Below are 17500 nucleotides of genomic sequence, written 5' to 3'. Positions count from 1 at the left end.
AGTCATTAGATTTTATTGTCATGAAAGAAAGAAAGAAAGAAAGAAAGAAAGAAAGAAAGAAAGAAAGAAAGAAAGAAAGAAAGAAAGAAAGAAAGAAAGAAAGAAAGAAAGAAAGAAAGAAAGAAAGAAAGAAAGAAAGAAATTCTAGAGATGGAGGGAGAGAAGGAAAGAAAGAAAGAAAGAAAGAAAGAAAGAAAGAAAGAAAGAAAGAAAGAAAGAAAGAAAGAAAGAAAGAAAGAAAGAAAGAAAGAAAGAAAGAAAGAAATTCTAGAGATGGAGGGAGAGAAGGAAAGAAAGAAAGAAAGAAAGAAAGAAAGAAAGAAAGAAAGAAAGAAAGAAAGAAAGAAAGAAAGAAAGAAAGAAGAAGAAAGAAATTCTAGAGATGGAGGGAGAGAAGGAAAGAAAGAAAGAAAGAAAGAAAGAAAGAAAGAAAGAAAGAAAGAAAGAAAGAAAGAAAGAAAGAAAGAAAGAAAGAAAGAAAGAAAGAAAGAAAGAAAGAATCAGAGGTGAGGCAAGATGGGTGGAAGGATGGAAGGAAGAAAGGAAGGAAAGAAGGAAGGAAGGAAGGAAGGAAGGAAGGAAGGAAGGAAGGAAGGAAGGAAGGAAGGAAGGAAGGAAAAAACAAAAGGAAGGAAAGCAGGAAGGAAGGAAGGAAGGAATCAAAGGTAAGGCAAGATGGGTGGAATGAAGGAGGGAAGGAAGGAAGGATTCAGAAGTAAGGCAAGACGAGTGAAAGGAAGGAGGGAATGAAGGAAGGAAGAAAGAAAGGAAGGAAAGAAAGAAAGAAAGAAAGAAAGAAAGAAAGAAAGAAAGAAAGAAAGAAAGAAAGAAAGAAAGAAAGAAAGAAGAAAGGAAGGAAGAAATGAAGTTTAGAATATAAAGACTATAAACATTTGATTTTATTAGTTTGAAGTCTTATTGGTAAAAGTCCACTAATTGTGGTTCCAGTCCCGTGACCGAGTCGTTACTACGGAAACAAAGAGCCAACCAATCATTAAAGCCGATCGTCCTACAGGTTCTTGTTGTTATTTTACAAAAGCAGAAATGCGACACTGCATCTTGAGATCCAGGAAATCGCTCGTATTTTTAACGGTTGTGACCCGAAGGACTTTACTTCCATTAACCTACGAGTTCCTGAGTAACACTAACACACCAGAGCCACCAGAGACGCGTTTTCGAACCCGAGGGCTAGTAAATGACACCACACTTCTCATCATCAGCATCATCATCATCTTCATCCATTCCTCCCTCCCGTACGCTAGTCGTGATCTCTTTCGAAAGTCAACAGGAAAACCTTTTGTTGTTGCACAAACAGAACGTGAGCTCGGCTTTAGAGGAGACGCCAAATTCTAAATCCTTCCAGATGTCTTTGTTCTGCTCCTGTTTTACATCAGGAGAGGGTCACGTATCCTTTTTAGGGAATGTTCATCTCCATAATACATTTTAGGGTGTGGGGAGAGTTTACAGTTTCATAATGGCTTTAAAAAAATACCCCGAGTGCTTCTTTAGGCCCGGGATTATCGGCAAACGTGTGCTTCTGGAGAACGTACGTTATATCAGTAATGAAAAAAAAAACCCTAAACAGAAACAGATTAGCTCCTGATATGTTCAAAACACTTTGCATTAATATAACTGCAAAAATGATCCTTTGTATCACAACTGGGAAAGTACAGTGTGCTAATAAGAATTTACTCCTCCTGACTCTGTACTGTAATTGCAAGAAATTTAGACTACAAAATTTGTTTTTAACATGTAAACCATTTAATCTGTGTTTTGCTTCAACACTTCCAATTAGCCGCTGTGGTTTTTGAACAGAATTTGAGGAAATGGAAATCACATGAAAATCGCATGCAGTCAATGGAAACCAGAGGCAGGGTAACCTCACGAAATATCGCATAAATAGCATTTAAAACATGCTAGCAATCGCTAATAGTTTCCATGTACAAACTAGCAAGCTGACTCCATTGAAGCTTTGCCATCTTAGCAAAACCTCCAACAAACATTCCTTGCTAAATCGTTGTGGAAACCGGGAGACGGACAGATGCCCAGGAGACCGTCCCACAGCTAATGAAATCTTTCTCTCAGCTAATGAAAGGTCGTAGGGTCGAACCCCCCGAGTTACACAGGGGGCACGGTGGCGCTATAAACTCTGCACCCTGCACAGTAACTATGGCAGCTTCCAGCCTCCACGCTCTCCCCCACATTAGCGCCATTGTGTGTCTTTTTAAGAACAAGCTCCGCTCGTAGCCCATTGACTCAGGTATCCTATTCATAAACGCTCTTTGTGCTACAGCCTCATGATGTAATGAGATCGAGGAAAAGCGAGAACTTCGAGCCTGATGCGGAAGAATACAGTTACAGCAACGAGGTGTATGGGTTGAGCCACATAGCCAATAGAGCACTAGCAAATTTAAAAGACAACAATGAGGTTTGCTTTGGGCGAACTTACAATTTCAGCCTGAAAGTCTTAGTTCAACCTTTGTACCTAAAAATTAATTATTACACACAAAATAGATTTATTCGTATATCATTCTAATAAATCCTTGCTAACAAGATCAGGTTTTTTTGCCTGGTGTTTCCTTTAGCAGTCAGTGGTGGACAGTAAGGAAGTAAATTCCTTACTGTACTTAAGTAGCTATTGCACAAATCTGTACTTTACTGAAGTGTTTTCATTGGGGGAGACTTTAAATTCACCACATTTCAACGTCAAATATCTACTTTTTAAATAAATGATGGAAGAAACTTCTGACTCGAACTCACTGTTTTTTTTTTAAGTACAGTAATCCCACGTTTTACCGCGGTTCCAATCTGGCGCCCTCTGTTTATCGCGGAATTGCATTCGCCATACGATTTGTCTCAGCCTCTTTTTTGACATCGTAGGACACTTCAACCAATAAACAAGCGGAGAAACTTCACGTAGGCTACGCTACTATGTGATACTGTATTTCTACCAATTTACACACATTTCATCTCGCTATATTCTTGCAAATGTTTTCTGTGTGTGTTTAAAATGTGTGGGAGGAGGATTTACGGCTTAAACAATAAAGTAAAATGCATTTTCGGGATGACGTCTGTTTATCGCGGTTATTATTTTATCGCGGGCGATTTTGGAAACTTAACCACTGCGATAAACTGTGAATTACTGTAGTTGAAGGTTTTGTGCTCATAATAATCAACTTGGTTGTGATGGGATTTGAACTTGTGATCTTCTGATCCATGCCTCTTATAGGATCTTTGTATAGGAAGGGGTAGTATGACATTTTCCTTTCACTTATGTATAAGTAGGAGACCCAAACCTGTTCCAGCTTCATGAAGATGTTCTTTACATCTGTTTGGAGTGAAATAGCTCTTGCTGTAGATCTCCAACTCTACAGAACATCTTTGGGATCAATGTGAAAACTGATTGCACCCAAGGCCTCCTCACCTTCTCACCTACATCAATACCTGACTTTACTAACACCCTTATGGTTGAATGAATCGCCACAAATCTCCACAAGTACACTGCAAAATCTAGGAAGGAGGAAGCTTAGTGGCTAAAGCATTGGTTTTTTGATCTGAAGGTAGTGAGTTTAAATCCCAGCCACACCGAGCTGCCATTCCTGGGCCCCCGAGCAAGGCCCTTAACCCCATAGCTGCTTAATTGTATAAATCCGTAAATGTAAATAGATAGAGTGTACCATTTTAAAGACCAAACCACCAAACCACTCTAACAGACTGAACAAAAACAAAAGGGTTGCCAGATTTCAGAAAATTACTTGTCAAAATGTATTTTTTTAAAACTATCCCAAAACATTTTCTTCTGAATCTTTGGGCAGGAAAGAAGTTGCTAAGATACTAAGCAGTCGATTCTAAAGAACTCACCTTCGTATCTGGGATGAACTCGTGGTGCATGAGCTCCAAACTTGATAAGGATGGGAATGTCGTAATCCTGACGGACCCACTCGACTACATGTAGCGGAGCTGAGAACACTCTGGCTGGAAGACTGAAGGGGCAATTCAGCAGAGCCGAACCTCCCTGTTTCACCCTCAGCGTCGACGACTCACCTCCGACTCCACCTACCACAGGTATAACACGTACCATCACTTTCTAATTATAACCTGTTTAATTAATTACATGTTTAATTCTAATTATACATCTTTATACTGTTATATATCAGATATCGTGATCCTTACCAAAGAAGCAGAGGATCGCAGCAGCAGTAATGATCACTCCTTGGACTGGAAGCTGCTTCGGTGTCATGGCGGACGTTCAAACACACTCTGACATCTCCTGAACTGGGATAAAAAAGATCAATCAGGTCAATTAGTGTTTATCAATGAAAAATCCCCCAATCACAGATCAATAAGTTTCAGTGTGTCCCATATTTAACGTTGTAGAAACTGGATTAAAGATGAGAATAATCTGAATCAATGAGCATGATATTTCCCAAAGATTATTAGCATTTTTTTTACCAAACAGGGAGTTAAGTGCAAAAGTTTGTGTACCCTTATGCCAAAACTCAGGAATTTTTCAGTAATTGATAATAATGAAAAAACAAACACAATTAAATTCCGTTTGATTTACGTCGCACTTTTAGGATATTTATAGAAAGAATTAGATCAGGAACCCATTCACATCCAAACACCACATTTCCCTTTATTACAACACTATACGAAGATAGGTATTAGGACTTGACTTTTCCAGCCATACATAGTTCTTCACGAAACAGTTTTACAAAATTTGTATAGGACACATTATTATAATAGCAAATGGAGACTGAATGTGGAATGCGATGTTCCAAAAGATGCACATACCAATCTTATACTCAGGTGTCCACCAACTTTGTCTATGTAGTGTAGCTTTTCATAACATGCTCTCATATACAAATCCTCGACACCACACCCAAATCCAGCCCAAAGGGATAATCATCCATCTATTCTTTTGTATCTTCCGTATACTCTGTTTTTCTTTGTTTTTCTTTGCATAATCTTTAATAAAATTGTTCGTTATAGAGAAGAATAACCAAGATCTGAATAGAGCTCTTACCATTAATGCCCATTATTTTAATATTATATTGTAATATATTTATATTATTTGGCAGTTCTGTTGAAAAAGAGTATTCATTATTCTATCTCAAGGAAAATGTATGTAGTGCTATAGAATATACAATAATGAATCAGGATTTGTGCATGTAAATTGTTTCAGTCTACGCTTTAAACCAAAAATAGACATAAATACAAATCATAGCTAGTTATAATTATATTAGGAGTTACATTAAAGGTCCATGCTTTTCATGATTTTCTTCTTTATGTTTCATAATTCATGTAAATACAGTACCATTTGGATGCAGTCCTAAAAAGACCTGAAAGGACAGTGATCATGTGACCAGTGACTCATATTCTGGCCTCATTTCCCTCAATTCAAATGAGCAGCTGAAGGAAAAGCATGACGTAACCTGGATCTGGGGCAAACCTGCACATGTCTCACTCTTAACAGTGTAAACACTGTAATGTGTCACCTCCATGTCATGTCCAGGTGCAGGACAATGACAATAGTTTACCTATTAGTTAGAAATTCATTCATAATATCCAGTGAGAAGTTTTCTGTCTGGTTACAAGCCGCCATTTTGTTTTAGTGTTTAAGTTGTTTTGCTTCATGCAAAATCTTGAATTTCTTCAATCTCTCAGAGTTTGAACGAGAAAAGAGAGTTTTTATCTAGTTATAGTTACATCTCGTACCATGGACCATTCTCATCCACTCAATGAATTTTATCAACCTGATTACCAATTTACCTTTGACTGCTACAAAGCGTTAACACTAGAGACTCCTTCCACAATGGACATGAACATTTTTATCCAGTTATAATTACATTTTGTACCATGGAACAGCCATTAAACACATTTATTGCAAATATATAATTTATTTCCTCACAAAAAGCTGCAAAGCGTAAACTACTTTGTTCTAAACACTTGATTACATCTTTATCTCTGACATTTCCAAAGTTCTGACACTGGAGACTCATTACACAACGGTTACACAAACATCTCCACACATAATACTTCACCATATCGATGATTACACTGTTTTAATCCACTTGTTATCCAATTTTGAACACTTTTTATCCATTAAACGAATTAATTATCCATTAAAGTGACTGGATCTGATTTGGACACTTTCATGTAAAAGATTTGACTCCGCCCACTGGGTATGGCCTAGCCAATAAGTAAGGAACGAGCTAAATATGAAAAGCACATAGTATATTATATTAATACCAAATTGACCATTTAGGCATGAGATAGGCTGCTACCTCAAGCTGAACTGCTGCTATTGTTGTTTTTATTTATATCTGCTTATTGATTTTTAATATACAACATTTCTAATTAAAACCCTTCCAGTTTTCTAAATCCGATCCATAAAAAAGTGGATCAGTGATTATCAATTTGTTAACGCCGGCCTCCATGTTTCCAGAAGCTTGATCTAAAAAAACAACCGCATCAAAAGAAAATAGGCAGGGCTTTGGAATGTGGGCGGGGCTTGTAGTCATATCAATCGTAACCATTATCAGCAATTACACGGTTCTAGTCTTTCTCAGTGAATGAGCGGTTACTATAGAAACGCTAACATAATCAAACCAGTGCTTTAACATCACTGCCTGCTCACAAAAACGGAAAAACTGATGTTTGGGAAAATGAAGGAACCTTCTGACCAATCAGAATCCAGAGCAGTCAGGAGTCATGAGCACTCTGATATTTACTGTAACATGATCCTAATTGTAGCCCCGCAATCTTTCATTCTGTCTTGGTATTTAGTTTAACAGGTATACTTTTTCCATTCTATATTTATGGGGGAGACAAACTTTTGCTCTCGACTATATCTGGAAGCGCTGTTGATGTGACTCGTTGAGTTGTTGAGTTGTGGAGTTTATAGCACTATTTAAGGCCAAAGTCCTGAAAGCAAACACACACTGTTTGATGGCTGTGTGCTGCTGAAGATCAAGCGAAAGCCATCAGCTATCTAACAGCTTTCAGGAACAAAGGTTGTAGTGTGTGTGTGTGTGTGTGTGTGTGTGTGTGTGTGTGTATGACAGGGTTATGTATCATCACGGTTTCTCTCGGAGGGAATGTTTACACACACATTGTGAGCTTTCATGAAAAGATTTTCGGAACAAAAAAAACACATGAATCTTTAGTTAAATCGATCTAAAATTGTGTATAATCCCCTTTTTAATCCGTCTTTTTTGTCAGCAGAAAAACTGAAGCATTTCTCCTCCTTTGAAAAAAAAATAAACGGTTAAAATGTGCGTAAAATCGCGCCTATGCCGTTTGGTCTGACTTCATTTCCATATAGGGAACATTAGCATTCAGTCACAATGCGTTTTATTTTTATTTTGCCCTCCATTGTCCCAACAGGGCAGAATGGGGTTTAGGGTGGGGCTTTCTAACCATATAAAGTCTATACGGTGATAAATATACGATAAGAAAATTTACATATATAATATAAATAAATATACAATTAATATACACTATAATCAGGGTTTCTGCAGGTTTCACAACCTCAAATTAAATACTTTTTAAGAGCATTATAAAGTTGAATTAATACCTGTATCACGACATCAAAAACACACAAATATGTTGTTCGCAACTCGCCTTAACCAAACCCTAAATTATTTTCATTTTCAAGCCGAGTATCGCTAAACTTGCACTTCCACATACAGGTAGTCGTCAACTTACGACCACAATTGGGACCGACAAATCGGTCGTAACACGTAGGCTATATGTACAGTACTGTAAAATCACTCGCTTCAATAACGGAAATATGACTGGCTGTTGCACTTTGGTTTAATTTGGAGTCGTAATACAGTAAATTATATTTAAACTAGCGAAAGAAAGAACTACGACACCACGGAAACTAACAAAAGACGCTCAGACGTCATGCAATCCTAAACGGGACAATGTTGTAAATCTTACTGTGATAGGCTGCTTTAAATGATGACATCACTTCCTCTACAAGAGCATTAGAGGAGCATTTTATCATCTTGCTACAAACATGATTGTAAAAAGGTGTGATGGCACGTAGGAACTAGCTAGTTTAGCTAGCTAACGCTGAAGACTCCAATGAAACAACCAACATATAGTTTTGAGGAGGCATCACAGGGGATCCTTCAGGTATGCTAATTAACTAATGTTAATATATACATAATGCTAGCAGATGCACAGATGTCCTAAAACAATTGTGTGCATCTAACAGGGGAAAAAACACAGTTGGATGGAAAAGTCAGGTGTCCCAAAACGTTTGTGTGGAAAATCTGCTTGTCAATGGATTCCACTTAAAATCTTTTACCTATTATCAGTTTGTTAGCTGTGGCCATGTTTTCAAAGCCTTGACCTAAATTGCAGCGTAATTTAATGGAATGGAATGTGGGTGGGGCTTAAGAGTCAATTGGAGTCAATTTGAGTCTAAGTTTAAGGCTAGGTGTGCTCTGAATGTCGTGATTTTTTTTTTTCATTTGCAATCTACTGTATTTGTGGTTTTATGGCAATTCTGCAATTCAGTTCGCCGGAACGAATGAGAAACAAATGAGTTGAGGGCAAAATTTATTTTTGGGTGCAAAGTTTACATTATAAAATAACCTAATAAAATGTAAACATAAAAAAATTTATGTCAGACAACAATTCTACAATCAACCTGCACTTATAATAGTGACAGTGTTTTGTGTTTACTGGGATATTTTGTGTAGAATTACTGCCATTTATTTGGAAAACCGAAATAGTTACGGTATATATTAAAAAAAAAAAAAAAAAAAAAAAAAAAAGACACAAATAAAATTTTTATGACTCTGGTACTTTTGACCCTCAGACCTCTGGTCCAGACTCTAATCAGTTAAAATCTCCTTGAAAACTTTGGGGGTTGGGGTGTGAGCTGAAGCCTTAAAGCAACAAGGCCATAAACACAGACTAAGTACAAGAGCTACTTCAATGAAATGAAGCACAAAAAAAAGACAAAGCAAACGTTATCCTGCTTTACTTCAGCCCTGTGAAGCCGTGCTCTCCATGGCAACCTGCAGGTCCCACGTTTACCCATAAACACAGGCCCTAATGCGTGCTGAGAGAGCTATCGCTTGCCACTAACTGAGTTTGTATGCTGAAAGGAGGAAACAGACAGCTGGTATTTAATGCTCATAATCACGGACTCGGATCTAATCATTGTGGGCAAAGCATTGATTTTATTTTTTTTTCGGGCTAACCCATTTACGGCGCCGGTTCCGTTTTAGCCTTTCCTGACCCAAACAGATGCTACGGACAGATGGGCACAAGACGGTTAGAAAGGTCTCATAATGCAGATAAGCTCGTAGAGATTAGTGGATTAATGATCCGTTGAACTCGGGGGGGGGGGGGGGGGAATGAGAAGATTCGACTCAATAACTTATTTGAAATTGGAGTCTTTTCGAGCAGAATCGTGGTGTGTTTTCCGCCTCGGTGTGGATCTTTAGGCGGGTTCGAAAATCGATTTGTGTCATTTTTTTAATAATTCAGCCGATTGTGCTGCAAATTAGGCCGATTATTAACACGTCTGATACACCAAACCGTGCATGTACATTTTCAACATAACTCTCCCATACCAGCAGGTGGCAGCAATCTGTATTCCGTAACCAAACTTGGAAACTGGAAAAGCTAAAACTGTGAATATATAAATCAAGCAGCGTTTCCACCTGCCGTGACCAATACTAACGAAATTGTAATGTTTTTCAATCATCTCTGCTAAATCACAAAGACAAGAGCAAGAATGACAACAAACGTGTAAAACTTTTTTGTCTTGTGCTAATTCGCGACGCTAACTAGCTAATCGGAGTTCTCTTTCTCCTCGACGAGCTCCACCACTGCTTAACATGCAAAATGGACGAAAAACTGCTGATGCCATCCAACTGCAGCCAACGGTGCGGGCAAAAAAAAATAAGCCGACTGACACTTAAAAACCAGTTCACATTCCCTGAAGGCCGACAATTAGCTTGGTGTGTCCCGAGCTTTAAGTTCTTATCATCAATTTTTAATCTTGCCTTAAGGAACGGTATTGTTAGCGAATCTTCAACCAGCTGTAGTTTCAGGTTTAGGGTTTAAATCATGTCTTATTTATTAGATTTTATGATATGAAAGAAGAAAAAAAGAGAATCGGGCAAAAAAAATTGCATCATATATCTGCCCTGGTTTCTTAATATCTGCATCGGTCAGAGAAAAACCCATATCGCTCGACCTTTAATGAGAAAGTGATGCATCTCTGAATTGACCCACAGGTCGTCAGAAGTATAAGGCTACGTTTACACCAATCCTGAAACATTTGAACATTGGCATTTTCGCCTATAAACCCTCCGCACTTTCGTTTTCAATCGTTGACTGAAAACGCCGTCACAGTGTGGACGAAAGCCCGAAAATACGCGTTTCCAAACGAAAACGTATTAGTGTGGGCTTGTCCTTAGCACAGTCAACCACCGGTAATCCATGGCTCGAAAAATTCGCGGATTCTCATGATCTTACAATTGGCGGGAATCCGCAGCGGGGACGAATGTTCAGGAACGTTAGGAATAACAATAATTTGTTTTCACGCACAAATTCCATAAAATTTTTACAAACACATTATTGTATTATTCATTTTGGGTAATAAATAAAGCATTTCTGTCCAGTTCTTTATATTTTCTGTTGAGTGCATCAAAAAGGAACCAACTTACTTGTGTAATGTCTAGATGAATTCACTAAGATACCATAGGGGCTGCAGGGATGCGTCCATAATTTAGATTTTTAGAACTTAACCCCCACGGGAGCCCTGAATAGTTTAAGTTTGGAGACACAAGCTGTAGAAAATGTGCCACAGAATTGCCGCAAACATGAGCACTGTTTCAAGAGTTTTATGAAAACTACTGCTGTTCAGACCTACACAAGTGTCAGTCGACATTTCTTTGTACAAAAAACGAACAAAATGTAAAGACCAAACTCATTCCTATTCAGACACAGAAGACGAAATAAACTTGAAAACGGAAGTCAACTGGTTTACCAACAGAAAGTGATTTGCATTAACATTCTGAGCTGTAGGAACTGTGCCACTGAATTCATGAAATAACAGAAAATAAGTTCTGCATGAAGTAAAATCGTTAAACTGCTCCCATTTCTGACCAGTGTTTCAAAGTGTTTAATGAAAACTACAGTCTGTTGACATTCTTTCATATTCTTGGTTCGTTGAATTATATCCAGTGTGAAACCATAAGTATCGAATTCACTGAATCAGAGTAAAAATAGGATAAAAATGCATGGAAGCAAAATGAATTCGACTGTGACTCAAACACGCCGTGTGTTTTTTCACACGGTAGAAGGAGCTGGCGAACACGTGAGCTGTAGAAAATGTAATAAAATATAAAAATAAAAAATACAAAATAAAATATTTAAACCGTGTCCTATTTCAAAACAATAATTCAAAGATTCAACATTTTCCTTTTTTTTGGACATTAAATTATATCCAGACCAAAACAAAACACCAAAAAAAGCCATTAGTCTTAAATTCACAGATTTTTATGCAGCTAAAAGGACTTCTAGTGCAGATTTGTGTGAAAGGAATCTTCTTAAACGTGGACACAGCAAGTCTTCCACCACATGCAAATTGAACTAATGGATAGGAGGGAAGTGCAAACAAATCTGTCTCTACTGCCGAAATCACACCCTAATCTCCACAGCTCGCGTGTATGTGTGTGTGTTTGTGTGTGTTTGTGTCTCACACCCTGAGATTTGTCACCTTGTCACTTTGGAAGTCATTCATTAATCTCTGAAGAGATCATTGAGGATGTGACTCTGAGCCCTGAATGTGTGTATAAGGTGTGTTCAGTTTGACTCTGCAGCCTCGCCAGAAACCAAAACCTAATCTGATGAGAAACAAATACTCATTTCAATGAGTTTATTTTTATGCAAATGAAGTCCTCTAGAGGGGTACGGAATACGAATCCCACCCCTAACTCGAACTTTTACTACTGCTCATGCAAACTGAGTTTTCATTCGAGTTGTTGCAGATTTGCAAACACGAGGTCAGAAGTAATCAGAAGTGTGGATGAAGATGTAAGAACAAGTCACACTCGCTAAAACCAACGGACAAGTTCTATCCAGACAAGTCGGATTTTTAATTCAAGTCATTTGAGTTGGTGTTTTCTGGCCATTTCTCAGCATGAGACTGAGCTGAAGGAACAACCAGATGTTTTTTTTTTTTAAGTTATTAAAAGTAACAGTTATTTTAGACCAGTGACTGAAAGACAAAAAAATCCCAGGATAACATCTGACCATTAAGTGAAGGCAAACTTTACTTCCTTTTGTGTGATTTCAAGTTCAAAGTAAACTTTCATAAAAACAAACAAGTTTCAATTAAATTCGAATCAAATGGGTTTGTGTGTGTTTTATTGATCAATGATCAATGTCCCAAAGTGCTCAATATTTCTTCTATCATCCTATTTTAATATCTAATCTAACATCTAATCTAATCATAGCATCCATTATAACACCCAACATAAAAAAAAACATCCAGTCCAACATCCAATCTAACGCCAAATTCTAACATCCAATCTTAAATCTAACATACAAATTAACATCCAATCCTAACATCCAATCCTAACATCCAATCCTAACATCCAACTCTTACATTCAATTTAACATCCAACATCCAATCCTAAAATCCAATCCTAACATTAATTCTTACATCCAGTTGTAACCCTGGTGGCTTCATGGGTGCAGTGTGTGGTGTAAATGTACACGATAGAGTAAATAAAGACCCTCCATCAGAGACATTTATACAACATCTTTTACTTCCTGGTATTTTTGCTTGGTCAGTTGTTTTTCCCCTCGGCTGCATAAGATCCGAATTCCGACTAGCTCTTAAGAACTCACGCTCACCTGAACACTAACTCGCCTGAACACTAACTCGCCTAAACACTAACTCGCCTAAACACTAACTCACCTAACCATTAACTCACCTGAAGACTAACTCACCTGAAGACTAACTCGCCTGAACACTAACTCGCCTGAACACCAACTCACCTAAACACCAACTCACCTAACCATTAACTCACCTGAAGACCAACTCGCCTGAACACTAACTCGCCTGAACACTAACTCGCCTGAACACTAACTCACCTGAACACTAACTCACATAACAATTAACTCACCTGTACACTAATTTACCTGAACACTAACTCACCTGAACACTAACTCACCTGTACACCAACTCACCTGAACACTAACTCACCTGTACACTAACTCACCTGTACACTAATTTACCTGAACACTAACTCACCTGAACACTAACTCACCTGTACATTAACTCACCTGAACACTAACTCACATAACAATTAACTCACCTGTACACTAATTCACCTGTACACTAACTCACCTGTACACTAACTCACCTGAACACTAACTCACCTGAACACTAACTCACCTCTTCCCTGTTAAGTTCCAATCCACTCCTTCTATTTAAACCAGACATAATATTCAATTGTTCTTTTGTAGGTTCTTTTTGCTTTTGTCTTCGATTCTCTCATCGGTTACACCCACATTTATTCATCACTGCCTTATTATTAACTTTGTTTTTCTGACCGTTTGACCTTCTGAAGACGATCTAGAGAAGATGATTTGCAAAAAACTGTGCTTTCTTGTAATTCCACCAAATTACTTTAACATTGTGACAATAAATGTGCAGGTTAAAGATCTACACCAAGAAGGATTTGAGTTCAAAAACTGAACCAAAGAGCAGAGTCTTTTGAAAAAGTCACACGTTTTCAGAAGTGTGAACAAGATAAGTACACATGCTAACTTTAACCTTATAAAGCCTTCAATTTGACCTTCACAACTTTTAAATTAAAATCAACCTCTTTATATACTGTAGAATAAAATATACAGTACATATAAACATATAATCATATAATAAGGCTTAGAGCTCGGCTGTGAGTAAACCAACGAGTCACAGCAGGCTTTAAGTGAGACGATGAGACGATGAAACGATGCCTGTGGTTTTAAACATCGATCCAAAATCTCATGTTACAGCCAGATGTCCATAACCCTCTTTTCCTGGACCATAATTTACCTTAATGAATATTTCATGTAAAAATAGCGAACCAAACAGCTTTGTGTCAACTGTGGGTGATGATTAGAGCATAAAGAGGCTTTCAGGCACCGATCCGATTGATGTCTGTTGATCCTTAAAACCCTGCGAGAGCAGATGATGGAGTGTGTTTTAAAAGTTCCCCCCACCAATCACACGACTTCGGCCTCATGCACTTTTCTTTCTGCATTCTTCAAGCCTCCTCTGTGGAAATTCTCCAGAGTATTATACCACGGTTCTGTCGAATCCTCGATTCTGATTGGTCGGAAGGTCTTGAGTCAGTTTCTCTGAAGAGAATCTCAGGGGAAATATGAATATGATCTTTATAATAATGTGTGTCATTTTTATCATTCGGATTTCTAAACAAGTACTGTATGGCCAAATGTTTTTGGACACCTGACCATAAGATTGGGATGTGCTTTTTTTTTTTTTAACAATGCGTCTCCATTCCATTCTATACCAATAAACGAATATATTTTAGATTATATTACTGTTTTAAGTACATGCATACATTATAGTGACTCTGAAATGAAGCTCTTTAACTGCACTCTTCTTTCCTGCTGGCCTGAAATGAGCAACAAGCAGCAGTGGTACTGTTGGTACCTTTATTTCAGTACCTTTATATATTTTTTAAACTCTGCTTTTTGAGATTTAGGAAATTTGGATCAGGAATTAGGGTAATGAGTCAGGATAAGGAATGGTTTCTGAATAAAGCATGAAAAAATATATTGCTATTATAAATAAATAAATAAATAAATAAATAAATGCAAATAAACGTTTTAAGTTTTCCTTGATAGATAGATAGATAGATAGATAGATAGATAGATAGATAGATAGAGAGAGAGAGAGAGAGAGAGAGAGAGAGAGAGAGAGAGAGAGAGAGAGAGAGAGAGATAGATAGATAGATAGATAGATAGATAGATAGATAGATAGATAGATAGACAGACTCTATGCAAAAGTTAGTGTATGAAAAGCGCTCATGCTCAGGTGCACCTCAGGGTTCCTGTATGGAAGGAACGCACTGGAGCAGGTGGGAGAAGTTCTCAAGTCCTAAAACCCTGCAGTAGAAACTCCTACTTACGCGTGGATGAGAAAAATCCTCACAGCATCCCCGTAATTATTATTAATATTATTATTATTATTACTGAGAGTCAGCATCCACGCGCGGCTCCTTCCCGGTCGCGAGCAGGTTCTTCTTTCCACTCCTCCACTCTCTTAGAGAGAAGAAATAAAAAAAAGACAAAAAAAGAAAAGGGAAAAAAAAAAGAAAGAAAAAGAGGTCCCAGATCCTGGATCTCGTTTAGGAAATGATTATGGTGTGGATTTTGTTCATCAGGAAAGTAACCCGTTTCCACGGAAAGTCCGATCCACTCGGCTCGCGCGCGGAGTTTTTCACTTGCACGCGCGCGCGTGTGTGTGTGTGTGTGCGCGTGTGTTTGTTCTGTTTTCTCGAGGGCGCGCACTCGCGCACACACGTTACCCTCAACAACCAGGAAGAGCGTTTTGTGTGTGTGTGTGTGTGTGTGTGTGTGTGTGAGAGAGAGAGAGAGAGAGAGAGAGAGAGAGAGAGAGAGAGAACCGATCTCAGATCAGACGCATCTGATATCCACTTAAATTTCTTATAATAAATAATAATAAATAAACTTATAGAAATAAAATATAAAACCATTCAAATTATAAGAAACATGAGAACAAGATTTCAGCGTTTTTTATTAACATGATATATAATTTACTAATTAATATTATTATTAATAATTAATATAAACTTTGTTGGTTTGTTTATATTATTAACCTTATTTTATTATGTAGAGATTTTAAGATTTTTATATTATTTGTATCAAAAGTTAAAGTACATTTCATGGGCTCACATTTATATTATTATTATTATTATTATTATTATTATTATTATTATTATTATTATTATTATTATGGCTGTTGTTGTTATTAATAATAATAATATTTTTTTTGCTATTAATATTTAAGATATTATTATAATATATTGTATTACAAATACATTTACAAATTATATTTATTGTAGTATTAATTAATTATTCATAATTTAAAATAAATTCTACTGCAACTCTTTATGATGTAATGAGATGTACAGTGTGTCATTATTTTTTTATTTTCATTAAGAGTTCAAATCATATATAAAGATAGACTTTTTATATTCCATGTACTTTACTGCACAGTGAAAATCTTCCTTCATATATCTCAGTGATGTTATGAAGCTGGGGGTCAGAGCGCAGGATCAGCAATGATGCAACGCTCCTGGAACACAGAGGGTTAAGGGCCTTGCTCAAGGGCCCAAGAGTAGCAGGCTGGCGATACTCCAACCTTCTAATTCAATACTAATATAAATTCAATACTATTATTAATTGCTAAATTATTGCTTTCCAAAACATATTGCATAAAATATCATAGAGTTATTAGTATCATCACAGATTAATCTCACACACACACACACACACACACACACACACACACACACACACACACACACACACACACTGTATTACCCAAATGGGATCTAACAAATGTAAATAATTTCATAATTTTTTTTCTATTTATTACATTTTTATTTAATCAATTTAATTTCTCAATTTATTTAATAGAATTAATTTTATTTGTATCAAATATTATTCTTTGATATTTTTTTTTAACCAAGCAGGCATTTTATTTAAAATTGTTTTAAAATGTAAACTGTTGATGTTTACAAATGTTGATAATAATAAACTTTTTTAATATGAAACGACATGCAATTTTATGTTTTGCATTTCTTCCATCTAATCATACCGAATCTGAACCGAAACCGTGACTTACAATCCGAGGTGTGTACCGAAATGTGATTTTTGTATATATATATATATATATATATATATATATATATATATATATATATATATATATATATATATATATATATATATATAAATACTGTTTACAGTGTACAGTATATATAAAGTTGGTTAGTTCATGTTTATAGATAACAGCAACACAAAGCATGTCCTAAACAACATTGAAACGTGTGTGTGTGTGTGTGTGTGTGTGTGTGTGTGTGTGTGTGTGTGTGTGTGTGTGTGTGTGTGTGTGTGTGTAAAAGAGAGAGAGAGAGAGAGAAAGAGAGAGAGAGAGAGAGAGAGAGAGAGAGAGACCTGGATAAGATGTGTACAGGTGAAACACACGTTTTCCTGATGTTCATAAAGTTCCCTGTGAACATCTCCAGGTGATTAGACACTGTTTACTTCCCAATTCTTCCTCATAACACAACATGTACGTGTTTGACACACCCTCTGTACTTTGTCCTTCTCTTCCTCTAGTGTTTATATCACAGCATTTAGAGCACATGAGAGGTGATTCAATAAATAAAGGTATAATAATATACCTAATAAATAA

At 36.9% G+C, this 17500-nt stretch overlaps 1 protein-coding gene across 1 annotated transcript in view; it reads right to left on the bottom strand.

Annotated features, from left to right (window-relative positions):
- Nucleotides 1-15563, bottom strand: part of igsf9a (immunoglobulin superfamily, member 9a) — a 38344-nt gene extending 22781 nt beyond the window's left edge. The window contains exons 1-3 of the mRNA XM_083568674.1: nt 15186-15563; nt 4174-4275; nt 3862-4056 (exon numbers count right to left, since the gene is read on the bottom strand). Coding sequence (XP_083424800.1) covers nt 3862-4056; nt 4174-4240 — 262 coding nt within the window. The 5' untranslated portion in view covers nt 4241-4275; nt 15186-15563. The remainder of the gene's footprint in view (nt 1-3861; nt 4057-4173; nt 4276-15185) is intronic.
- Between the last annotated feature and the right edge of the window lie 1937 nt (nt 15564-17500).

The sequence above is a fragment of the Silurus aristotelis genome, assembly GCF_946808225.1.
Source record: "Silurus aristotelis genome assembly, chromosome: 18".
In the NCBI taxonomy this organism is placed as follows: Eukaryota; Metazoa; Chordata; class Actinopteri; order Siluriformes; family Siluridae; genus Silurus; species Silurus aristotelis.
The sequence above is the reverse complement of the archived record's forward strand: the minus strand, read 5'-3'. Positions and strand labels throughout refer to the sequence as shown.